The 27,676-nt window shown below is 38.5% G+C and overlaps 1 protein-coding gene across 5 annotated transcripts in view; it reads right to left on the bottom strand.

Moving 5' to 3' along the window:
• Positions 1-27,676, bottom strand: part of LOC129727122 (dual specificity calcium/calmodulin-dependent 3',5'-cyclic nucleotide phosphodiesterase 1A-like) — a 601,383-nt gene that overhangs the window by 412,011 nt on the left and 161,696 nt on the right. Inside the window, exon 1 of one of the 5 annotated variants that reach the window (XM_055684600.1) lies at positions 23,302-24,010. The exons of 2 other annotated variants lie outside the window; for them this stretch is intronic. In XM_055684600.1, coding sequence (XP_055540575.1) covers positions 23,302-23,683 — 382 coding nt within the window. In that variant the 5' untranslated portion in view covers positions 23,684-24,010. Of the gene's footprint in view, positions 1-23,301; positions 24,011-27,676 lie in introns of those variants that run through there. 2 more of the 5 variants (XM_055684605.1, XM_055684604.1) reach the window with 2 other exon arrangements.

Raw genomic sequence — 27,676 nt, 5'->3', positions numbered from 1 at the left:
ACGCTTTGCCCGGAAGGTGTGGGTGGCAACAGGCGGAAAGCGACAGACAATAATGTGATGCAGATTAAACGTTTCACTTACGGTTCAACCCGATCCGTTTGCTCGGTGTCAGCATAGCTTTTTCGTTATTTTACCCGGGAAAAGTCACTATCTCTCTATGATTAAAAACGTTCCAATGCATGAGAAAATGAAGACGAAATTGTTTCAAACCGACACAAAATACATGAGAATGATCAACCTGTACCTGCTAGTAGGATTATCTATTCTTTTCTTGCTTGCAGTCATTGGTTGGGTATTCGCAGCAGTTGGTAGCCAGAGCGCCTTGCTGCAAAAGTATCCATACGATAAGTGAAGCTGATGGGATGCTAGCTGCTGCGATTTTAAATTACGCCGGTAACGCTCGCCCCCTCCGGCTGATATCGATTTGCAGCGTTTTTGTCCTTCTTTTAGTGCAGCTCAATCAGTGGGAGGGAATACTGTCCGCACACCACTCATCGGATGGTTGCGTTTGCATAATGTAAGTAATTATAAAATAAGCTTACCCGTTGTTGGTGGGAGCGAACTGTGGGAGAATTAAACCATTTGCTGATTTGTTATCCTTGAATGGCGTAATTGGCACAGCGATGTAAGCTTGTGATGTATTTTTAGGTCTAGCCAAACAATAAGCTTCGAAATAACTGGCAGTTGCTCTACATGACCCCGAAGTAAATGAATCAGCAGAGTTCTAGTGCTAGTCACATTATTGCTGACCGTAAAATTTCTCTCTTCATCAACTAATATAGAGAGTACAGTGATCAAATGGGATCAAACATCATTGAAAGAACTGCATCATGCAAAATGTCTAAAACATTTTAATGATTCACTCACTCTTCTAGGTAGCTGCGAAACTTTGTTGTAACAGGACAAGTCGAAAATGATACAGAAAATAATATTGAAACTAGTAACACTGAACCGTTTTAACAGCTAATCGAGTCAGCTGATCATGCGTGTTATTTCAGTTTAACATAATATTTTTGCCAGTAAACAAAAAAAAAAAAAATATTTGTCATGTCCAGCAGACAAAAGCAAACAGTATCAGTTAGGCTAGGGTACTCGTTTTCATTCGTTCGATAATAAGAATAATCATGTTGCCAATCAGGACGTACAAAAAAATAATAAGTGGAAAGATTTGCACACCCCCAGGGTACTGAAAAATGCCGAACAAAAACTAAAGAATGAGGAATCCTGTGCCAGATTGCAAAAATCCTTGGGATTTTGGAATTATCCTTACTTAATTGCCTTAAGAAGGTAACCGAGAGATGATTTTTTGTATGAATTTCAGATTGAATCCAAAGACATGGACAGTTCCATCCGGATTTAACATCTGAGCTGTTAGATCATTGAAGTGGTCTGATAACGGCTTGATTGGGTCGTCGTAGAATTCGGTGAAGCAAACTTTGTTACATATAAATTCCACAAAATAACGGGATTGAGTTACAAGGACTGCGGGAACAGTTTCAGGAAAAACACTTGATGCAATCTTCAGCAGGAGAATGCCTTTGCTGAAACTAGTTAGAGTTAAGAGGACACAAAAGAAGAATCAAGTGTATGACTTGCTTATTTGTTTTGTTATTTGCTTATTTTTTTTTGACGTAGGACTATGTCTTTGTTTTCTATACTAGATTACACTTTGTGAAAGTTGCGTCAGATTTCAAACGATTATAGCGAGCGAACGACTTAATGCATCTTAGTCATTTATATGTCGGTGGATAGATAAAATGTGTAAAAACTTTTTGATATAATGTTCAACATTGTTGCTTTACTGCTAAATGGTGGAAAAAGGTGAAAAGTTTCACGGTCAAGCTTTCCCATATATTTCCCTCGTTATTGGCTTGCTTCCCGAGCACAGATAGCAATAACATGGACGAAATAAATTCCACTGCCTACATATTTTGACTCAACAAAGTGTTTTGGTTGTGGTCCTCTTTCTCCAAGCTGTGTGGCCACGCCCTAATGGCAAAAATCTACGCTGAACTCGATACAAAAGACTGCGTGTAGAAAATTCAGCTTCAGTCTAGTTTTTCACACAATAGCGAGTGGAGTATAGCTGTTAGAGGTACGCGACATTGAGAAACGAGAGCTGCATACGAGTCAACTTTCAGGCACCGCGGAGCATGTTACCTTTATTCTGCACACGGCAGCAACAGTTACCATCGTACGCTGCAGGATATTTTGCTGGCCCATCTGCTGGAGGGCACGGCGGAGAGTAAATTTTATGCGCAGCCAACAGAATATTCAATGCTAGCGGTGGTGGTGCGATCATCTGCGCTCTATAGCACACATTTCAAGCTGAATATTATGGAATCGGTTCTTTTTAGAACTATAAATGCTTGAAGATACGAGTTATGAGAATTTTCACAACTACTCCTAGTTTGAAATGTTCATTTATTTCTCAATAATCATTTTTACAATAACGACCAGGGCGCACCAAAGATAAACGGTAGTGTTGCCTATGAAGAGTTTATCACAGCAAGATATAACCCTCATTTCAAGAATTTTCACTGCTGAATTGAGTGATTTTCCGGTTTAATTGTTTCTTTGTGTGCACTCGAACACCGTTATCAGTCAAATATTAGCAACGAAAATTAGTTAATCTAAGAACCAAAGTGATTTTCGCATCGGGAAAGCAAAAACTTTTTTTTGATGCTTATGAAAATCACTCAGTAGTATCGAAGGTGTTTTGGTTTGTTCCTCTTTCTCCAAGCTGTGTGGCCACGCCTTAATGGCAAAAATCTACGCTGAACTCGATACAAAAGACTGCGTGTAGAAAATTCAGCTTCAGTCTGGTTTGTCACACAATAGTGAGTGGAGAATAGCTGTTAGAGGTACGCGGCATTGAGAAATGAGAGCTGCATATGAGTCAACTTCCAGGCACCGCGGAGCATGTTACCTCTATTTTGCATACGGCAGCAACAGTTACCATCGTACGCAAGATATTTTGCTGGCACAGCTACTGGCGGGCACAGCGGAGAGCAAATTTTATGCGCGGCCAACAAAATATTCAATACTACCGGTGGTGATGCGATCATCAGCGCTCTATAGCACACATTTCGAGCTGAAGATTACGGAATCGGTTCTTTTCAGAGCTATAGATGCTTGAAGATGAGAGTTATGAGAATTTTCGCAACTACTACTAGTGTAAAATTTTAATGTATTCATGCATCGTTAGTTTTACAGTAACGACCATCAAATAAAAACGGTATACATTTAGTCCTACGTCACCATTTCATACAACCTGTAGGGCTGTATACCTTGTAGTATTTTGATAAAAAGATGTTTTTTTTTGCGAATAAATCAGTTGCATGTAAAAATAAACTGGCACAAAAATAATAATATTTTATAAAGCTTTTATTGCGATTCAGGCCGCTAATTCAACTGGTTTGTGTATCTGAATTTTGAGTATACATTTCTTATTCAACTTCAAAGTCATAACAACCCGAATAAATTGTAAAATGTGAACTTAAAAAATATTTTTTGAGTTGTTATTTGAGAATGATGTGTATCCATGACATTCATTTCTATTTCCGTTTCCACATATCACACAGATTTGGAAACCTTATCGGAAATGTTCTTATCGGAAAATGTTTTTCTGCTACTGCAGCAGTCCACGGATTGTAAGTGACCCAGGATTGTAAGGCTCAACAATGACTATAAATTTCCTAAAGAAAATCCACAGTCATTCAGATAATATGCTTCCGCATGTGAGTTAGAGACGATTCGCAAAGATCTTTTTCAGTACCGGAAGCAAGCCTTCGACGTAATTTTACAGCCGTGCCAACACGCCAGTCGTGTGTGGGAGCTCTTGGCCAGCCGTTGGCTATCGTGTAGTTGTTTCCGACCGGGAGAAAACTTTCTCCATCCGAAAGTTGTATGGCAGCCACCAGAAGCAACGACTTTGGTTTCCGCTATTTTCCACACATTGAATATTTCATGCCGACGACGCTAGACACGAATACGGTTAACGGCGTGCGGTGCAGACGAGAGGAAAACTTTCTCCGTGTGGATTTTGTAATGAAGTTCGGAACAAATGGGTGTATTTTAATAAAACACCAGAACCTTGTATTTTATTGGTTCCGAACGAGCTTGTTTGCTAAGTTGTCTTTAATTGAATAGCGATAGCTCCCAAAATAATTGATTTTGGGACTGATTTATTAGCAATTCGAAGGCACGCACCCCCGGGGTAATATGTGATTCGCTTGAAATGATGTAGAAGAAGCGGTTGGTTGTTTGTTTCTCTCGAATATAAACGAATCATACCAATTTTTGTATGCTCTCAGTAAAAAGTATAATTTAACGACGAACAAAAACGAAAATCAAACTAAAATAAACGTTCATGACTGTACTGTACCCCTTCCTGTGATTCAGTAGGAATAGCGTCAAACGTATCAACGGGTAGAGTGAATATTTCTGTATACACTCCCTTTTCTCACCTGGAATCCAATACGGATTTCCCACCGATAAATGATATCACATTTCTTAGTACTTACGTACCGTTTTTACCAGGAAGAAAAATAAGTAGGTGAGCATTGAAAATTTGCACATTATATTTAGCACTACCTTCAATTCAGGAAAAAGTGACTTAATTGCATAGTATCTTTTGCAAGATTTTAAATATATTATGTTGATAAGTTGTTGTACGGCTGCAGCATTCACTATTTACTATTTGTTAACATGAAAATATTTCTCAGAATAGAACTAAAATCATTGGTTAACGCTTTATTTTATTTCAGGTAGAAGGAAAATTTGCTGCCAAACACCTGAGAGACCAATCTCAGGTAGTTTAGGGTTTGACCCACTAAAAACCCTCCAATCCCTAGCCCATAATACTCCCCGGGACGCCTTCTAGGTGTTGCCTTAGGAAACGGCTTTTTTGCTTTGTGCATCCTCCGGGCTACATCAAGTCTCCTAACTGTCTAACTTATCTGGAGACTAGTAGTTAGCTAACACTGGCGTGTCGGTGATCAATTTGTCGCCTGCTTTGCAACTTTAGGACTATTTGAGAGGCGACTGTCCGCCTTCCAGATGTTCGGGTCTTCTCACATCCTTTGAACTAAGTTATCTGGAGAAGTTTCTGGCCCGCTCATTATCATCATGTCCCTCCGCGCACGTGCAAAAAGAGAACATACGAAGAAGACGGGGACGGATACATCGGAATAAGTCGGGGCCTCCATCTACCGTCGACCATTTCTGCTACCAACTGATCACCGATAATGATCTTTTGGTACCTCGTATGCCCCTTGTATAAAATTGTAATAAGTGCCCAGTTTTAACCTGTCAAACTTGTAAACAAAAGTACGCAGGCAATGATGTACATACAGGTGAGACAAAAGCGGCTTAGTTGGTTTAGTGTGATGCAGAATTCTGTCGCAGTCTCCGTAAGATGTGTGTAGAATGCCTTAGAGCATCTTGCAGCGCATTTGTGAACATTGATGACGTAGAACTCCAAAAATCTAATTAAGTAACACGGCAAACTTAGTATTAGTGCGTATTACTGTTCGGTAGTTGTTTTTTAAATTTAGTTTTGTCTTGTTTCGGTTGAAAATAATTTCCTATGTCGTTGAATTATGCGTCCTTAAAAATAAGGTAAGGGCAAGACACTATTGATATATTTCGAAATATATTCAATATTCAATTAAATTAAGTATGTATCGTTGCATTTTTGGTGCACCTCTCTATTCATATCAAAGCTTGTTGATTCCTCATTATCGTCGGTGTGATGTTAGATTGTTCATAAAAATAAAGTTGTCTAGGCCCCAGGGATTTACTATATTTTTCTCTAATAATACAGGCATCCAACCTTTGCCGCACCTTACAACATATATATCATTGAACTAGGCTTATTGCGGCTACGATTGTTACCAACTAATAACCAACCGCGCCATATTGATATTTTTGAAACTTTTTATGATCTCGAAACGAAAATCGAATCGTCGTCTGACTAACAAATAAATTGAACATCCAAAGTTGAGTTTGATTTAGCCCTGTATTAAAGAACACGGCTAGATTTTTTTTCTGAAAAACTGAGCTGAAACAATCCAATTCAATTATGCTAACAATGAGATCATTTTTGTAAGCCCGTACTATTTTGATGGCGCATAAATTTTAAGCGCCTATGTTCTCAAAATGCACGACAAATTTCATGCGCATATGCTTGAGAGCTACATAACCTACAAAAAACCCCTCTTAATTCCTTATCTTTCTACAATATCACCATCAAATAAAATCGATTGCACGATGATAACCAACACAGGTGAAACATTTCTCCCGCGACGAGAGATTTCCTTATTAAAAAAGTGGCGTGATGTTCTGGTGGCCATTTCTACTCATCGTGACGTAAATCCAACCCAATTATGTTTGTGATGCTCTTACTGCATTCAACGACTCGCAAAATAAACCAAATTCGGCATGTAGATGCTTTTGGGAGCAGAAAATATTCCTATGGTGGTACGACAGGTCTTCTTGGAAAGAGAAGGGTTCTGTCCAAGTAAAACTCATATTTAAAACAATTTTTCCGGAAAACAGCTGAAAATGATCGAAATGATGCCCAAGAGCCAAGAATTGCCCCCAGAGACTATTTTGAATTCTAAGATGGCAACTTATGGTTTCTTAAAAAACAGACCAAAATGGCCGAATACCACCCAACATGAGAATTTCCGGAATCAGAATGATACCCAGAGGCCAGAAATTAAGCCTCCTTGAAATCTAAGATGACGACCCTGCTCTCTGGAAAACATCCCAAAATTATCGAATACCACTCAATATGGATATTTCCTTAAACGAGAACAGAAGCTTACAATTGACTCCAGAGAAGACCGTGTTAATCTCCGACCACGGATTCAGCCTAGCGGGGATGAAATCGGGGTAGTTGGCAATTGCGTGCACCTAGGTTAACTGGTGATTACCGAGAACTACATTTGCAGATAAATTCTTCAAGGTCTTATGGCGGAAAATCGTGCCTTTTATGGACCCCGTAGGACGCACTGCTCGAATAAAATTCGACGCGGAACGAAGTTCACTATCTACAAAACAATGATCATACTGTAGCCCTCTAAGACCACGAAGCTTGGCCCATGCTCGTGAACAACTAAAGCACACTTGCTTTTTGTACGGAAGAAGTGCAGATGGGAGATGGCAGAGGCCACGAATGCTATTATATTCCAAACCAAATTCATTTTCAAAAATTTATTCTCGAATCGCGACTATTTGCCTGATTATGAAAAAAAAAAGTTAAGCGACTTGTCGCATACTACGATGGATGTACGTCAATCGGTTGTAGAAACAGTGAAATAAAAATCGCTGTTTCTACAACAAAATGGCGTTGGTAACATAACTTTATGAGCATGAGCATGAGCATGAGCATGATTGACCGCCCGCGGTTGCTACTCCGTTATTGCCAGATCAGCAGTAATTACACAGAGAACCAATAGATGATGCTTGGGACCAACATGCATCCTCAATGTGTAAAAACTGGTGATCTTAATCTGTTTATTAGGCAATACCAGCGCCGGCCGCATCCGAATGCAGGTCAAAGAAGGAGTTTGTATAGGAAAATGTTGACGTGATCCTCGCTTTATGGAAGCCGAGAACACCTCTGCACTTCCACGAGAAATCACTGGGATGTTGGAGAAAGGGCAAGGTATACAGCAGGGTTCGTTTTGGTAAACGATGCGCTGATTTCGAGCGTCGGGTTCTTTACAACAAGTGTAGCGCCAACAAGTTCATTACATCCGCCACGATATTCATAATGCGATTCGAACTTATTCAGTTTGAAAATGTAACACCGCAACAATAAATCGTACGCAAGGATACTGGATCTTTGACCGAATCGAGACAACTTCAAATGATCGGATATCTCCTCGTAAGGTGATCCTCTTTATACCGAAAGCTATTGCGCGTTGTTGATCTATCTGAGATAAAACGGCCTCATGAAAGGAATAAACGCGGAGTCTCTAGAGGTTCGGTCAACCGTATATTTTCTATCTAACAGATCGACAAACGACGTCTCTCGTGTTCACTTCGTCTGGTCTAAAATAGTAGGAGGGCGGTATTGAAGACACGACCGCATGACGTTGACCGTATTCTTATATTCCATTAAAACAAATAGTAGAGGGAATCGCAACGCTTCTTATACAAAACTTCGAGGCACCAAAAGGTGCCAGTCGCCGATTATTCTTGTTTACTGGTTAGTCCGTCCAGAATTCCAGCCATTTTAGTGTTTTGCAGTAGCCATGTACTACTAACAGCCACCAGCATTACCGGTGAAACCGGCACGAGATGACCGGTACTCTTTTGTCTTTCCTCCTTTCAGCTGCTAACATCTAGCGTCCGTATGTAATCGGTACGGTTTAGTAATGAAACTGATGGGGTGAAATGTTAGAAAGGTACCTTTTTTATCAAGGCTTCGTCAGTTAGTTAGAAAGAAGGAGTGACTAAGTAGAGAATGAAATGACAAGGAAAGTAAATTTTCCTTGAAAGCTGCGCCGACCGCTGTCGTAGAATTAACACCAACAAAAAGATGCATATTTGCAAGGTTTTTCCCGCTAGCAGCAGCATTTTGTAATACAGAAAATGCAATTAGTTACAAAATTTCGAGGCACCAAAAGGTGCCAGTTGCCGATTATATTCTTATTTTCTGGTTAGTCCGTCCAGAATTCCAACCATTTTAATATTCTGCAGTAGCCATGTACTACTAACAGCCACCAGCATTACCGGTGAAACCGGCACGAGATGACCGGTACTCTTTTGTCTTTCCTCCTCTCAGCTGCTAACACCTAGCGTCCGTATGTAATCGGTACGGTTTAGTAATGAAACTGATGGGGTGAAATGTTCGAAAGGTACCTTTTAGTACCAGTTAGTTAGAAAGAAGGAGTGGCTAAGTAGATGATGAAACGACAAGGAACGCACATAAGCATCGGAAACAGAAAGTAACAATAACATCAAAGTCTGATCGATTGTATCCGTTAGTGTCGACTGTGCTTGGGAAGAGAGGTAGTGATTGGCTGTGCGGTATGATTTAGACAATCGAATTTAATTACCAATTTTTCAATAATGTATCTCGAACAATAGTTTGTTTTTGTTACATAAATTTAACCGTAAAAGAATTTCTGATCGATTGATGTCAAAACCTCGAAAACCTGATTATAAATGACTGAAAAATGAGCGCTTAAAACCTGACCACTTTTCGCTGGTTTTCCCTGGTTGAATTACTAGATTTTCGAATTCAGGTGCCTAACTTTGATATAGACGTTAGTCAACGTCAAAAACGATCCCGCGAAAAACACACCTGAAACACGGAATATAACAATGATGCGCGCTTATTACGGAAACGAACCATGAGTATCTTTCTTGCCAAACACCGCGATCCTCTGCGTACGACGCGCGCGAAGTAGCCTTTACCACTTGTAGCAACCAGCTATTTGTTAATCCCGAGTACACGTTGGCCAACGCGATTCTTTGAAAGGTATACATCGCGTTTTCGTTAGTCACGATATTTATCGACCGAACGAAATCTGCGGTGAGACATGAAGAAGCATCTGGGTATACCCCGTGAAATCACTTCATTTCGAAAACGTTCATATGAGCAAAACTCTCCCGAACCGGAAACGCGGTTTACACCGAAGCATTACGCACGACCGCTATTTTCCCTTCTACCGACGCAGACGCTCGGGGACACGACATTTCGATGCGAATTTTACCTATTAAATAGAAAAATTGGCAAAGTTTCATGCATACAAAGCCTTAATAATCTAAAAACGCAGTTATCCATATTGGCCAATATATAGTCTTAAGTTCATTAACAAAATGCCGAACTAGTCATAATTGTAACATAGTATATAAAACATCTGCCCAAAAGCTAGAAAAATCGAAAAAGTGAAGCATAAGGTTTTGGCTATCATCACTGCACCATAGTCCGACAATGACATTGGTAAATAGTGTGCAGTTTATAGAAAACCCTGCTTTTTAAATTGCAGTTCCAGGTCTATTTTCGTACAAGAATAAAGATCTTTCGTGATCTTTCCCATATTTTCTATTACATTATAGAAAAGTTATTGGTACCCATCTTTAACATCGACAACCGCCTCCCATCGATAACATCGCTAAATTTCTAGTGTCAACGACAACCATCGATATTTCGCAGGTGGCACAAAGCATGTGAACCACCTCCTGCACCTGAAAATCATCATATAGGAAAATTATCAACTGCTTCACCACAGTCAAACAGACTTAAGAAAAACTTAGAGGTAAACAAAAAGTATCCCTGCTCCCGTGACCCCGCACTGTTACCAAAGCCAGATAGGTCCTATTGAAAACGTCAAAAGCCATCAGTAATTTCTCGATAATATCGATAAAAACTCGGAAACAACCGATGCCATCGTCAACGACTCCGCTCGATATTTCCCATCACTATCTGAAACAATCTTAGAACGAAACGCGATGCTCACTATATGAACGTAGCCCATTGTCAGTGCGAACGAGCCACTAGCCAAATGCACGAAAACAAGCGTTCAATAAACTCGTTTCCACATCAACTTCATTCGCGCCAATACTTATACCACCGCCGAGTAACCATCGCACCGGCTTCATCACATGTACACACAAGCAAATAAATCTTGCCTCTCTACACTCCACCGTTATAAATGCACTAAATTGTATTATCTAATGTGGTACTTATCTGAGCATTCCAAGCAGTCCATTATGATTGCTTTCCTTGCCCGCATTATGATAACATCGACGTGCCCCGGTCTCCAAAAGCTATCGTTCATAACGCAGTGCTAACCAGCGCGATGCTTGCACTCACACCAACACAACACTGCTGGCTTTTCATTTTTTAAGCATAAATGAAATCTAACACTTTCATACTAAGGACACTGAAACTTTACTTTTTTCATGTAGAAAAATCACTGAAGAACACTTATTTTTTTACTTTTCAGCAAATTTGTCAACAGAAATCACTTGCAAAACAATAACTTGTAGGAGCAGCTCCAGTGCACGTATAAATAATGTAGCCGTGCTGCCAGTCCTCTCAATGGCGTTGGTAACATAACTTTAGTTGATAAACCTTTTTCCACAAATCATACGTTCGGCAATGTTTTGTGATTATATTAATGCATCATATACAGATCAGATTGTTGAAATTCGTCCTAACACTCAATATACAAACGTTTTTGGAAAAAGCTTCGTACTGAAAATTTTACTCGCTGTCGCATACGTCAGTCTGGAAGATTACGGCAGTATAGCGGTTATCAGGAGGTTCTGATAGTATTTCCAGTTTCAACAGCAGTTTTGCGAAATTGGTCATGAAAACCGCTAAAAGAATGCAATACGACTTAAATTGTTACTTGGGTAATGGCTATGCTGATAGGCATCATGCCGAACAGGACGCAGACACTGTACGAAACGCACTCGCAACCTTCAGGCATTTCCAATTTACCACGATAACTGATAGTACCCACTGCTTTGGACCAGACTGGGCCTCCATATATGGATGAAACCACGCTGTCAAGAATATTACGCTTGATGCGCGGCCATCAACTTGACCTCCTCGATCGACTCGCCGTAGACCTCTAGCGTTATGTTGTCTGCAAAGCCGACGATCACAACTCCTACAGTAAACTTGAGTTCCAACACCTCGTCATACATGACATTCCACAACATTGTGGAATTTGTGGCCGCAGGGCACAGTTCTACCAGAGCGGCACAACCAATGAGCTAGGTACCGGCTTTATAGTGTTGGGCAGAATGCAGAATCGTTTAATCAAGTGGCAGGCGATCAGCGACAGGTTGTGTTTGTTGAGAATAAAAGGCCGGTTCTACAACTACACTATCCTCAATGCGCACTGCCCTCACGAAGGTAGACCCAATATAGGAGAAGAAGCGTTCTACGCACAGCTGGAGAAACTCTACGATAGCTGCTCGCGTAGAGAACTCAAGATTTTTTCTCCGGAAACATGAACGCTCATATCGGTAGGGAAGATATATACAAGTCGGTGATCGCCCCGCGCGGCCTGCACACCGTGACAAACGACAGCGGCCAGTGATGCGTCAACTTCTCTGCTTCCCGAGGACTGGCAGTCCGAAGTTCCTTCTTCCTCGAAAGGACATCCACAAAACCGCTTAGAGATCACCTGACCAACGTACAGCAAACCAAATTGGCCAAGTTCTCATCGACGACCAGTTCTTCTCAGACATTACAAACGTACCACCAATCACGGTACGGATATTGGCCCGGACCACTACCTAGTACCTAGTTGCGGTATCTGTGCGCGCATAGCTATCGACCATATACAACGCGACGTCGCCGAACCTCGTTGCTCAAAATCTATCAGCTCCGGGACCTCCAGACTGCGGAGGAATGCGCGCAACAGCTCAAAGCGGTACTACCCACGGTGGAGGGGCATGGCACTTGAGGACGGCTGGTGCTGCATTCGCACAACTATCGGAGAGACCACAACGGCGATACTAGGAGTGGAAGTAGCGAGTGGCAGGAACAACTGGTATGACAGGGAGTGTGAGGCAGCGGTGAATGAGAAGAACTGGATCTGGGCAATATATCTGGGCAGGCCAACGAGAGAGAACGAGGCCAATTACAAACTGGTACGGAACGATATGACCACGATTCTCAGACGAAAGGAGCGCCATCAAGAGGATCGTGAACATGAGGAGCTTGAGCAACTATACCGTGCCAGTGATACGCGAAAGTTTTATGAGAAGCTAAGCCAGTCTCGCAGAGGCTATGTGCCGCAAGCCGACATGTGCAATGACGCGGATGGGAACCTTCTCACGGATGCCAGTGGAAGAAATACTGCGATGGACACCTGAATGGCGATTCAGTAAACAGAAGCGGAGCAGAACCTGATTTAAGAGTACCCGCTGCAAATGACTCTGATACCAGCCCCTGATGTTCATGAAGTTCTTTGTGAGATCGGGAAGCTGGATGGGTCATTTACATGATATGGGGGGAGGAAAAACTGCCAGACGAGTGGATGGATGGAGTCTTCTGCCCCATCTACAAGAAGGGCGACAAGCTGGAGTGCCGCAAGTACCGCGGTATCTCGCTTATCAATGTCGCCTACAAAATACGCATACAGATCCTGTTACATCATCTATCACCTTCAACTAGGAGGTTCGTGGGTCAGTACCAAGCGGGCTTCATGGGAGCCTGTGCCACCACGGACCAGATCTTCTGAATCCGACAGAACTTACAGAAATGTCACGAGTACAGTACATCACATCTTCATCGATTTCACGGCGGCCTATGATACAGCCAATCGAGAAAAGCTATGGCAGATCATGCACGGCAACGGATTTACCGATAAACTGGACTCGACTGATCAAGGCCACTGTGGTGCAAGTGATGTGTTACGTGCGTGTTTCGAGGATACACTCGAGCCCCTTTGAATTGCGCAAAGGGTTAAGACAAGGTGATGGACTTTTCTGTTTGCTGTTTAACAGCCCTTGAGGGTGTGATCCGGAGGGCGGGAATCGATACGAGGGACACGATTTTCACAAGGTCTGTTCAGCTTCTGAGCTTGGCGGATGACTTTGACGACAGATTAATGCGTCAAAAACGCAATCAAGGAGAGCAAGAGGCTCCAAGGAAAACAACATCCGCCTCCCAAATCAAGTCTCTGTAGACGGCGATGAGTTTGATGTGGTCGACAAGTTCGTGTATTCAGGGTCAGCGGTAACTGCCGACAATAACACCAGCAAAGAGATCCAGAGACACATCCTGGTTGGAAATTTTGGTCGGAATCCGAGATCATACTGTCATAAAATCATGAAATCATAAAGTCATAAAGTCATAAAGTCATAAACTCATAAACTCATAAAGTTATAAAGTCATAATGTCATAAAATCATAAAGTCAAAGTCATAAAATCATCAAGTTATAAAGTCACAAAGCCATAAAGTCAAAAAATCATAAAGTCATAAGGTCATAAAGTCATAAAGTCATAAAGTCACAAAGTCATAAAGTCATAAAGTCATGAAGTAATGAAGTCATAAAGTCATAAATTCATAAAGCCATAAAGTCATAAAGTCATAAAGTCATAAAGTCGTGAAGACATAAAGACATAAAGTCATAAAGTCATAAAGTCATAAAGTCATAAAGTCATCAAGTCATAAAGTCATAAAGTCATTATGAAGTCGTAAGGTTATAAAGCCATGAAATCATAACAGTCATAGAGTTATAAAGTCAAAAAGCCATATAGTTGTAAAGTCATATTATGAGTTATAAAGTCATAAAGTCATAAAGTCATAAATGTTAAGCGGTGCTTGACCAATAAATAGTTAATGGGTTCAATGATGGCAATTTCGGTCACGGGTTTCTTTAAAACACGTTTTATTATGTCAAAGCCAACGTTTCAAGGATATATTTCCTCGTCCTCAGGGCAACTACGATTAACAGTTTACAATTTACATAAATTAGTCACACGAATTAAGTTATTACATACACAACTTACAAACAAAACAAACAAGTTCTCGTCAAAATATGGTGCATTGGTGTAAAATTGCTTTAGGTTAACTGCACTACACTATGGATATAAATTATACAGAATATTAATTGGTTTGTGACTTTTCAAAATTAAAAAAAAAAAAAAAAAAAAAAAAACGCAAACGGATGAGCTACACTTACACAGTATCTTCCAACACACATCACACACGATTAAAGCCGTCGGGAAATGTTGCGTCAAAACGGGGAGAAATAATGTTGCAAGACAGAGATAGAGAGTGCTAGAGACTGTAGTAGTCTGCATCAACATGTGAGAGATCGCAGCGTGCCGGAGTAAGCGATGCTTAAGTTGTTCGTGTCCGTTCTATAATTTATTGCGGATCTGTCACATGCGATGTAACACATTTCTAACACCTGTAATGCTTGAATCCTGTCATCCGAAGTTAAAATTCTAGTGTTGGCTATATTGAAACTGTGATTCTCTTCTATCGCATGCTTCATCAACGCCGTCTTTTTAAACTCATCTTCCCTTCCCTCCCTCTCAGTGCTAGAATCTCTATACTGTTCGTAGCGTTTCATGAGAGAGCGGTGCGCGGCAAGACGGTTCTTCAGTTGCTGTGTAGTCATACCAATGTATGAGCTATCGCAGTCTGCACACGGGATACGGTATATAACGTTTCTTTTTGAAAGATGCGAAGAAGAGTCTTTGAGTTTCGTGAAAAGTAGTCTGTTGGTTTTGACGCATTTGAAACTCAGACTGATATTTTCATGGTTCTTTTTAATGCTGCGTGCAAGTGCGGGTGTGAGGCCGTCAACATGGTGCAAAGATCGATATACTTTTGGTTCCGAGTTTACTTCCTCAACAACGTTATTCGTGCTTTGGTTGATAAATCTGTTGATTAACCGATTTATCAGTGAGCTCGGATAGTTGTTGGTAAGCAAGTACTCGCGTACTATGCCACATTATTTCTCCCCGTTTTGACGCAACATTTCCCGACGGCTTTAATCGTGTGTGATGTGTGTTGGAAGATACTGTGTAAGTGTAGCTCATCCGTTTGCGTTTTTTTTTTTTTTTAAATTTTGAAAAGTCACAAACCAATTAATATTCTGTATAATTTATATCCATAGTGTAGTGCAGTTAACCTAAAGCAATTTTACACCAATGCACCATATTTTGACGAGAACTTGTTTGTTTTGTTTGTAAGTTGTGTATGTAATAACTTAATTCGTGTGACTAATTTATGTAAATTGTAAACTGTTAATCGTAGTTGCCCTGAGGACGAGGAAATATATCCTTGAAACGTTGGCTTTGACATAATAAAACGTGTTTTAAAGAAACCCGTGACCGAAATTGCCATCATTGAACCCATAAAGTCATAAAGTCATAAAGTCATAAAGTCATAAAGTCATAAAGTCATAAAGTCATAAAGTCATAAAGTCATAAAGTCATAAAGCCATAAAGTCATAAAGTCATAAAGTCATAAAGTCATAAAGACATAAAGTCATAAAGTCATAAAGTCATAAAGTTATAAAGTCATAAAGTTATAAAGTCATGAAGTCATAATATCACAAAGTCCTAAAGTCATAAAAGTCATAAAGTCATAGAGTCATGAAATTATAAAGTCATAAAATCTTGAAATCATAATATCACAAAGTCCTAAAGTCATAAAAGTCATAAAGCCATAAAATCATAAAATCATAAAATCACAAAATCATGAAGTAATAATGTCACAAAGCCATAAAGTTATAAAGTCGTAAGGTTATAAAGCCATGAAATCATAACAGGCATAGAGTTATAAAGTCAAAAAGCCATATAGTCGTAAAGTCATATTATGAGTAATAAAGTCATAAAGTCATAAGGTCCTAAAGCCATAAAGGCATAAAGTCATAAAATCATTAAGTCGTATAGTCATAAAGTCATAAGGTTATAAAGTCATAAAGTCACAGAGTCATAAAATCACACGGTTATTTGGTCATAAAGTCATAAAGTAATAGATTCATGAAGTCTTAAAGTCAAAGCAAAGCAAAGCCTTGGTGCTACATTCCGTATCGGAACTCGACCTTCTGTTTATTGTACACAGACTTCGCAGCCAATTGTTGAATGTACAGGACAATTGCGGGGCTAGCGCTACGACCCTACTGACACTAACAGTCTCTCCCGAGCCGAGACTCGAACCTATGACGACTGGCTTGCTAGGTCAGCATCGTACCTCGAGACCAGCTGGGAGAGTGAAATTCATAAAGTCTTAAAGGCATAAAGTGATAAATTCATAAAGTCATAAATTAGGTAATTAAGTCGTGAATTCATGAAGCCATAACATCATAATCTTAGGGTCGTAAAATCGTAGAATAATAAATTCGTAACAGTATTATAATCCAGGAAAAATATATTGTTAAATTTTATTTACGTTTAAAAGTGAAAGCTTTATTTACAATCGAAAGGACAAGTTCGTGTATTCAGGGTCAGCGGTAACTGCCGACAATATCACCAGCAAAGAGATCCAGAGACACATCCTGGTTGGAAATTTTGGTCGGAATCCGAGATCATACTGTCATAAAATCATGAAATCATAAAGTCATAAAGTCATAAACTCATAAAGTTATAAAGTCATAATGTCATAAAATCATAAAGTCAAAGTCATAAAGTCATCAAGTCATCAAGTTATAAAGTCATGAAGCCATAAAGTCAAAAAGTCATAAAGTCATAAGGTCATAAAGTCATAAAGTCATAAAGTCATAAAGTCACAAAGTCATAAAGTCATAAAGTCATGAAGTCATACAGTCATAAAGTCATAAAGTCATAAAGTCATAAAGTCATAAAGTCATAAAGTCATAAAGTCATAAAGTCATAAAGTCATAAAGTCATAAAGTCATAAAGTCATAAAGACATAAAGACATAAAGTCATAAAGTCATAAAGTCATAAAGTCATAGAGTCATAAGGTCATAAAGCCATAAAGTCATAAAGTCATAAAGCCATAAAGTCATAAAGTTATAAATTCATAAAGTCATAAAGTCATAAAGTCATGACGTCATAAAGACATAAAGTCATAAAGTCATAAAGTTATAAAGTCATGAAGTCATAATATCACAAAGTCCTAAAGTCATAAAGTCATAGAGTCATGAAATTATAAAGTCATGAAATCTTGAAATCATAATATCACAAAGTCCTAAAGTCATAAAAGTCATAAAGCCATAAAATCATAAAATCATAAAATCACAAAATCATAAAGTTATAATGTCACAAAGCCATAAAGTCATACAGTTATGAAGTCGTAAGGTTATAAAGCCATGAAATCATAACAGTCATAGAGTTATAAAGTCAAAAAGCCATATAGTCGTAAAGTCATATTATGAGTTATAAAGTCATAAAGTCATAAAGTCCTAAAGCCATAAAGGCATAAAGTCATAAAATCATTAAGTCGTATAGTCATAAAGTCATAAGGTTATAAAGTCATAAAGTCACAGAGTCATAAAATCACACGGTTATTTGGTCATAAAGTCATAAAGTAATAGATTCATGAAGTCTTAAAGTCAAAGCAAAGCAAAGCCTTGGTGCTACATTCCGTATCGGAACTCGACCTTCTGTTTATTGTACACAGACTTTGCAGCCAACTGTTGAGTGTACAGGACAATTGCGGGGCTAGCGCTACGACCCTACTGACACTAACAGTCTCTCCCGAGCCGAGACTCGAACCTATGACGACTGGCTTGCTAGGTCAGCATCGTACCTCGAGACCAGCTGGGAGAGTGAGATTCATAAAGTCTTAAAGGCATAAAGTGATAAATTCATAAAGTCATAAATTAGGTAATTAAGTCGTGAATTCATGAAGCCATAACATCATAGTCTTAGGGTCGTAAAATCGTAGAATAATAAATTCGTAACAGTATTATAATCCAGGAAAAATATATTGTTAAATTTTATTTACGTTTAAAAGTGGAAGCTTTATTTACAATCGAAAGGACAAGTTCGTGTATTCAGGGTCAGCGGTAACTGCCGACAATATCACCAGCAAAGAGATCCAGAGACACATCCTGGTTGGAAATTTTGGTCGGAATCCGAGATCATACTGTCATAAAATCATGAAATCATAAAGTCATAAAGTCATAAACTCATAAAGTTATAAAGTCATAATGTCATAAAATCATAAAGTCAAAGTCATAAAGTCATCAAGTCATCAAGTTATAAAGTCATGAAGCCATAAAGTCAAAAAGTCATAAAGTCATAAGGTCATAAAGTCATAAAGTCATAAAGTCATAAAGTCACAAAGTCATAAAGTCATAAAGTCATGAAGTCATACAGTCATAAAGTCATAAAGTCATAAAGTCATAAAGTCATAAAGTCATAAAGTCATAAAGTCATAAAGTCATAAAGTCATAAAGTCATAAAGTCATAAAGTCATAAAGTCATAAAGACATAAAGACATAAAGTCATAAAGTCATAGAGTCATAAGGTCATAAAGCCATAAAGTCATAAAGTCATAAAGCCATAAAGTCATAAAGTTATAAATTCATAAAGTCATGACGTCATAAAGACATAAAGTCATAAAGTCATAAAGTTATAAAGTCATGAAGTCATAATATCACAAAGTCCTAAAGTCATAAAGTCATAGAGTCATGAAATTATAAAGTCATAAAATCTTGAAATCATAATATCACAAAGTCCTAAAGTCATAAAAGTCATAAAGCCATAAAATCATAAAATCATAAAATCACAAAATCATAAAGTTATAATGTCACAAAGCCATAAAGTCATACAGTTATGAAGTCGTAAGGTTATAAAGCCATGAAATCATAACAGTCATAGAGTTATAAAGTCAAAAAGCCATATAGTCGTAAAGTCATATTATGAGTTATAAAGTCATAAAGTCATAAAGTCCTAAAGCCATAAAGGCATAAAGTCATAAAATCATTAAGTCGTATAGTCATAAAGTCATAAGGTTATAAAGTCATAAAGTCACAGAGTCATAAAATCACACGGTTATTTGGTCATAAAGTAATAGATTCATGAAGTCTTAAAGTCAAAGCAAAGCAAAGCCTTGGTGCTACATTCCGTATCGGAACTCGACCTTCTGTTTATTGTACACAGACTTTGCAGCCAATTGTTGAGTGTACAGGACAATTGCGGGGCTAGCGCTACGACCCTACTGACACTAACAGTCTCTCCCGAGCCGAGACTCGAACCTATGACGACTGGCTTGCTAGGTCAGCATCGTACCTCGAGACCAGCTGGGAGAGTGAAATTCATAAAGTCTTAAAGGCATAAAGTGATAAATTCATAAAGTCATAAATTAAGTAATTAAGTCGTGAATTCATGAAGCCATAACATCATAGTCTTAGGGTCGTAAAATCGTAGAATAATAAATTCGTAACAGTATTATAATCCAGGAAAAATATATTTTTAAATTTTATTTACGTTTAAAAGTGTAAGCTTTATTTACAATCGAAAGGCAAATGCAATTCTTAGACTTAATCAATCATTTTAACGACCACAAAGAAACCTCTGGAAGTAATTTAAAAACTTATTTTCCTTGAGAATATAATCAGCGAAAAAAAAATGCATATTCAAGTTCGAACAGCATCACGCGCAGCGTGCTTGAAACGTATCACCCGTTCTTGTTAGATAACAACCGGGGAAAATTGGATGCTAAACATTCCAACTAAAAACTACTTCCCAGCGCTGCATACATATGCTAAACTTTGGTCGGAATCCGAGATCACGTTTCCGCTCTGCTTTGCATTGAAACTATTCGTCTCTACTGGCAAATGTTTACTGCGTGTTAACCGCGTTTGTCTGGAACGAATTCTCGAAACTTCACCATCCTATACATTCCAAAGGTCGTATTTATTGAATATAGAATAATTTTAGAAGAGCAGTCAAACGCTTTGGACGCCCATCCACCACAAGGACATATTAACATAATTTATGCACGGACATTGATTTCAGTCAAAAGTATAGCAAACAAATGGGAAAAGCCGAAATTCGAAACACTATGTACTGTTTGGGGGGAGAACACCCAAAGCGTTTTGTCCTACTATATTTGGAATAAGCAACGAATCTGATAAAAATAATTGAACTGTACAGCTACTGATACATAAATTATGTTATGAAGTTTTTCTGCAGTGAATGTCACCTTCAAATTATGTGATGCTTTCAGACGTGAAATTTTACGTTAAAGTTTATCTTTTCCGAAGTTGTTGGTAAACTTTGCAACACAATACTCTTCGGGACAGAAAAGTATGCTCTTCTCTCGGAGGGTAACTTGTGCGGGGGGCTATGGGAAGCACCAATCAATTGTTTACCTACGGAAAGAGCGCATTCATTTCTACCAAATGTATTCGGTGTCGTTCTAGCCGACAAATGTAGGTTACGTGTTTTTTTCCTCTTTTCAACATCAGAACGCATGTTGGTATCTTTTCTAATCGTAATCAATTTACTGTATGGGTATAAGTTTTTCCCTTCGTTTGCTTTCGCAGTGACCTGTATAGGTAGGTTATATTAGTTTTATTGGAAAAGTTTGATTGGAAGAGGATTTCTATGTATCATTGGGATAGTAACTGAACTCGAGCGTATAATAGGTTTTGATAGTTATTTAGGTTTTGGTCGTTATTTGGCAGCGGTTGTTTAAATTATAGTGATTCAAAGATACGAAAAAGCTTAGCGGAATTACCTTAATTAATGTTTTCAAATCATGTAGCAGAAATATTCGGTTACCTATAAAGAAAAAAAAAATATAATAAATTTTTTTGTGGTGTCATTTTTTGGCACGAAGCCAAACTTATGTTGATAAACCTAAACTGATTATAGCACAAGATCGGAGCAAATTGAAACAAATAGCACAAACTGTAAATAAATTCATCTTTGATTGTGCAAAATAAATGCTAAGAAAACCCTCACCATACAATTTTTAATTCGCATTCGCTGCTAACTTGGAGCAGCCAGCAGTTTCCGGTTGGCGTAGTTTTTGCGCAAATAAAAATGAATGAAATGAATGAATGAATGAATGAAATTAAGCTTCTTCGCTGCCCATGAAGAATGCATACTTGAGAAATGACTTTCTCACGACACAAAAAAAGACGACACTGTACCGTCTTGAAACAAAAGAACGAAAGAAAGAGGCGAAAATATTAAGGTAAAATTGTTTCTGGCTTTTATTTGCATAATTTGACACACCATCTGTGACGGAGGTCGACTGCTTTCTCTGTCTCTCTCTGTGAGCAACTGAAAGAGATTAATGACTGACGAGTATCCTTTTGGCTGGGTGTAACGAAACAGAGCAGTCGAAGCAACGTGTAAAATTGTGGTTGACGATTAAACTTCACTCCAACACCCAAAACCTCGGCGTTCCGGTGATCCAAGGGCCACACGTAATTGGTTTACAGAAGACTTGAACTGCTAGCTTAGATTTTAACTTTTAATGAAGTTCGGTAAAGTTTGTCAAAGCTAATAGGATAAAATGGTGGATCATAAGTCACCCTGTGATGTGATGTGCCCGTCAGGATGACGACTGGAGCGCGGAAAATTGCCTGGCAGTGCTGTCATTCGGCATGCTGAAATCTTATACCAGCTGAGCGCAATTTGATCGTATGACAAGTTGGTGCTGGGTTGAAACGTAGGAAACCGAGTTTCTGTCTGGGGAAAGAAAACGCTCCGGTGAATCGCGGCGCTGCCTGGCTTATAAGGGGTCCGAACCATAAATAGCTTAACTCTGTGAAAGTGACTTTTTATGCTGCTATGTTATTCAGTGACCTTTTAGCATATTTAGACTTTGCAAAGAGTTTTAAAGCCCGCGGGAAATCGTAAAGATGCTATCATTGATTATAATGATAAAGTTTGTTCCGACAAATTTTAGCTATTTGAGATTCAGACAATTTCTAATATAAAATTCAGAAGAGGATTTTGCCATTCATTCGATCACACAAAGGTACAATGAAGATCTAGCCTGACTTGGCAAGCTGCCATTAAAGCCGAGATGTCCTCAAGTGGCATGAGAAATCCTACTAATAACAATACATCAACCAGCATCATGTAATATCACATAATTTTAAAATTTTTCTAAAAGAAAAACCTATTTTGGACTTCAACATTAAAGTAATCTGTTTTAGACTTTAACTGAGAACATGTCGGCTTTTGCCGAGGGCGTTTTAGTTGTTACCCTCCATGCGGCAATGATGCAATCAGCGATGCCTTGCCTGTCAGATCGAAGATCACCAACCGTGAGCTGCACCACTATCTTCCGCTGTCAGAAGAGTCGTTTTAATGGACGTGCAAATTACACAATTGAATAATCGCAAATCAAATTTTTTCCAAGACGTGGATAATGTAGGACTAATCCCAAGGGAGGCTAGCAGTTTTGTCGGGTTCCATTTAGGCCTTTGTTTCAGGATGTGTGCGTGCCAGTGTGTCGTAAAACAACGACGAAAAAGTAACTTAGCGAAAAAGTTATTCGATTGGTCATCTAATCAAGATTAATGGAAACACAACAACTCCAAGCAAGTTGGCACTTGTTACACAGAGAAGAAGAAGAAAGAAACAAAATAAAAGACACTCACAGCTTGTGTTGGGTTGTGAAGTTGCGGTATGTGTTTTTCTGCAGACGATGATAACAAAAATGAATACAGCTTTGTGGATTGTCAGTGGCACATAAATTGCACTGTCGTCTCATCCTGTCGTAGACTTTCACGCGTGCCCAACCACCATTGGAATGGCATACAAAACACATTCATCTTCTTCAGGAGCGGCGCTATTCCAGCGTCATACATTCAGATAATGTTCACCGCAACCGGAAACCCGATACCCGACCCATACTCACCTATCGTATAAGTATGTCCGTCGATCTGGAACGTGGCACTTTTGCACTTCTTGAACACTCTCATCCCGGCACTCTGGGAGGGAAATGCAAATCCGCCACCAGTTCCGCTGGTTGAAGCAGCTCGGGTTGCACTTCGTCCTGCCAGGGTCGGCACCGGAATTCCTCGGACGCTCCCTGTTGATGTTGAGGTGGTTCGCGGTAAAACCTCTGATTGCTGGTGGATGCCCGTCAGAACCGTTGAATCGAGTGGCACTTTACTGGCATCCGAAGCAGCACCTTTGTCGCTCGATGCTAAAGCGACCGGTCCCGAAACGGATTCCTTAGCTGGCGATGTCGATGATAAGTTATTATTTTTCAATGATTGATTGACTTGGTTTGCCATTTTCCTTTACCGTGCCGTTTCTTCCGTAACGCAATGATATTACAAAAACTTCAGCTAAATGTTTGCGCTGATTTCACCACACGCTTTCGCTGTTATCACCGAGAGGCGACGAGGGTAGACTTTAACTTACTCGCTTGTTTACTTTGTCACTGTATCTTGGGTATTGATTTTTCCATGATAGGCCAAACTATGTACTTCATACACTAAAGGAGAATATATTATACTGCGGTGTAACTTCAGGGATTCCTTTTCGGTTTCACGAATCAGCATAACTTTTTTTCCCGTTCTGGATTTTCCACCTTTTATCCAGCTCGAGCGTTCTCACGGTAACTTTCAGTAGCAAATTTTATGGTGGGTAATTTTTCACTTCCACGGAGCTGATTTTTATGCTAATATTGTTATGCTGCTATAACAGATCGATTGCCGACCGGAAGTATCCGTTAAATTGAGAAAATTGATGTTTGGAAAATCTATGGCCGTTAACAAGAGGGATGAGTGGGATAGAGATGTGCGAGTATGGGAAGGGGAGACTGAGGGAAAAATAACGAACCTATTACGGTTGATGGTTTTATCGTTTGAAAAAAAAAACTCAGACTATCGGTGCTTGTATTCTAGAGCCTTTTGCATATTTTTTATTCCTATAAGAATGGCAAGTAGCTTCTGTATTCGCTTTTGCTATGGTTTGTTGAACGCATCTAATTTCGAAAAGCGGCTTAGATACTTATCAACAGTTTGCAGCCAACAGAGGAATAAAATAGGTTTATATGGGTTTGCAGATTTCGGGGCCTTAGCTGGTTTCGCAATCCGTACCTAGAAGGCCCTGTTTGCAGTTATCCGCCTCAGCACTTATTAGTCTCATCAGTTTTGTTGGGTAACCATGTCCGAGCATAACCCACCATAACTCATTCCTCTCAACTGAATCGTACGCTGTCCTGAAGTTTATAAACAAATAACGATTCGGCGGGTTAAAATCTCGAAGTTTATCAAGCATTTGTCGCAAGGTGAACATTTGCACCGTAGTGGAGTCCCTCTTGAAAACCTCATTGGTTTGCTTGCAACGGCCACATTCTGTGTAATATAATGCGGAAGAGCATATTAAAATACAGGTCGGATTCGATTATCCGGGGACTCGATTATCCGGAACTCGATAATCCGGAACTTAAGACACGATCTCCCGAATAATCATTTTTCTGATAGTTTTCAATTTTTATATAGAAACTTCACCTTTTCTATCTCTTCTAGGATATTTATTACGATTTCTTTAAGATATTTATTACTATTTCTATCTCTTTCGGCATGTTTGGGACCATGTCAGAGGAAAGTAAAACCAAACCGTGCCTAATTATTTTTTTTTGTTTTTAAGACTTTACTTCTTTTTCCCATAAAAATAATTTCTGGCTACGTCGCTGCATTAAAAAGAAACAATTATATTCGGTTCGTTGATTGCGAATTCGAATATTTTTTTGTGATTCGAGAAACACTCCATAAAGGATACTGAAACATATAAATAAAAGTATACTGTCTACATCATCTAGTTGAGTAACAGAATGAGCATTATTTCTATCAAACTGAGCCTACACACCTTGCAGAGTTTCTGCAAATAACTAAAACTGAAATTGTCTATGATAGTACTACTCACTCGCATCTTGTTTGAAAATGCGTTGCGGGACCAAATTTTACCCCATATCTTTTGACCAAAAAATTATGTCAATAATACTAGTGATTTTTTTGAGATTTGTTATAGCCCCAGAACATCATTTTTCAACATATGGTTTGAAAAATAGTAACTATTTAAATCTCTCCCCAAAAAATGATTCCGAAACCTGCAACTTAGGAAGCACCTGCTGTGAAAATTCCATTAAATTCGATGCAACACCTGGTATTTCGGGATTTTCTGCTTTGCAGTCTCAGTGAAGGATCTAAACGAATAGGTTCTTCACATCCGACGTTTCGACCGTTGGTTACGGGCTTTTTCCAAAGAAATTCTAAAATAGATGTTTTTTTTACAATATTCTGGAATAATTGTGGTGTATCGTTCACTTACAAAGGTATCGTTTTTTTGTTTAGCGCATGAGCTTTGCTGGTTATTTGTATAATAAGAATTAATAAAGGGTATTTTAAGCTAGAGAGAAAGGGGGATTATTGTTTCAACTGTTAGTTATTTGTGGTGTTTTCACTATGTGTTTTCATTGTTGAAAAGCTCAACCTTGAATTGAAAGATAGTGTTATTTACAGTATTTTGTGGGACATTTCGACTTTCTAAAAAAGGGTTTTCAAGTTGCCCAAACGTAATTTATGAAAAAAAATACTTTTTTAAGCTACAATTCCACTCTTTTGCTTATTTTGCAGTTCGATTCCCACATTTTTCCATATTTTTTTATGCTGGGTTATTTTTGAGTATTGTGCATAGTTTTGTTGTGCATCACATTCAGTTGTTTGACTCACAGAGCACATTCGCAAAACAACCATCGCAAACAAGAGAACTTTCTCCGTATTTTTCAGATAAAACCCTCCAAAACACACGCAAAAAATCTTTAAGTCAGGAACTGAAATTTTTACTGCAAAACGGGATTCATGACGAAAATTTACATGAAATACTACAAGGTATACAGCCCTAGGGGTTGTATGAAATGGTGACGTAGGACGAAATGTATATATTATATGCTGCGATAAACTGTTCATAGGCAACACTACCGTTTATATTTGATGGTCGTTATTGTAAAACTAACGATGCATGAATACATGAAAATTTTACACTAGTAGTAGTTTTAAAAATTCTCATAACCCTTATCTTCAAGCATTTATAGTTCTAATAAGAACCGATTTCATAATCTTCAGCTCGAAATGTGTGCTATAGAACGCTGATGATCGCACCACCACCGCACAGTGGTCGGAAAAGGCAATTTGACGAACTTAATTCATTTGTGCTTAAACGGTTGATGTTAGCCAAAGACAATGTTCAAAAGAATTTTTCACGAAAATATGAGGGAAATGTTGATAAGAAATTTTTTTGATCATGGCCTACTATCATAGAAATAAAAAATTTAACTTTTGATACAGCGAAGAAATATAAATAGATTCTTCAATGAAGTTGTAGAACTTTTCAAAATATGAAACTATGCCGAAAATATTAAATTTATATGACGTCTATTTATTGAAATACAAAGCATTGTCGCTGTCAACCCCCTCGAATTTAGTTTTTCTAGCAAAGCTTTTTAAACATTGTTTTTTCAAGAACATAATGTTCTGGACAAATATAAATTACATAAAAACACAGGTTTCTTTCGAAGACAGCATGTTGCTACAATCGCTCTATGCTAAGTTAGAGCGTTTTTTCATTAATTAATTTCCCTGTTTTAAATGCATATAGGGGAGAAAGAGGCAGACCGGTGCACATCACCAAATACATTATTTTAAAGCTTAGACCTTGTACTATAAGTAGTTAAACTTTGATACTTGACAATTTATAAATGAATGAGTAGAGTGATGTTTCAGGTATGTATGTTTCTGAGGTATTGTATACAAAAATGCACCAACTACCTGATTAATGAACGATAATTTGTGAATTTATGAAACAGATAACTCGCAATACTTTCAAAATTAGTGAGAAAACTTCTTGGGTATATTTAGTTGTTGATAGGTGCATCCATCGATCATTCAACGTGAGTAAAATGCAAAGTTTAACTAGCTTATAGTACAAGGCCTAAGCTTTAAAAAAAGAATTTGATGATGTGCACCGGTTTGTCATAGAAATTAAATATCTTTGGCAAAGTTCCATATTTTAAAAAGTTCTACAACTTTGTTGAAGGAACTATTTATGTATCTTCGCTGTATCAAAAGTAAATTTTTTTATTTGTATGTTAGTAGGCCATGATCAAAAAATTTTCTTATCAACATTTCCTTTATATTTTTGTGAACAATTCTTCTGAACATTGTCTTTGGCTAACATCAATCGTTTAAGCACAAATGAATTAAGTTCGTCAAATTGTCTTT

The sequence above is a fragment of the Wyeomyia smithii genome, chromosome 3 (assembly GCF_029784165.1).
Source record: "Wyeomyia smithii strain HCP4-BCI-WySm-NY-G18 chromosome 3, ASM2978416v1, whole genome shotgun sequence".
Lineage (NCBI taxonomy): Eukaryota > Metazoa > Arthropoda > Insecta > Diptera > Culicidae > Wyeomyia > Wyeomyia smithii.
This window is presented reverse-complemented; position numbering and strand designations above follow the sequence as displayed.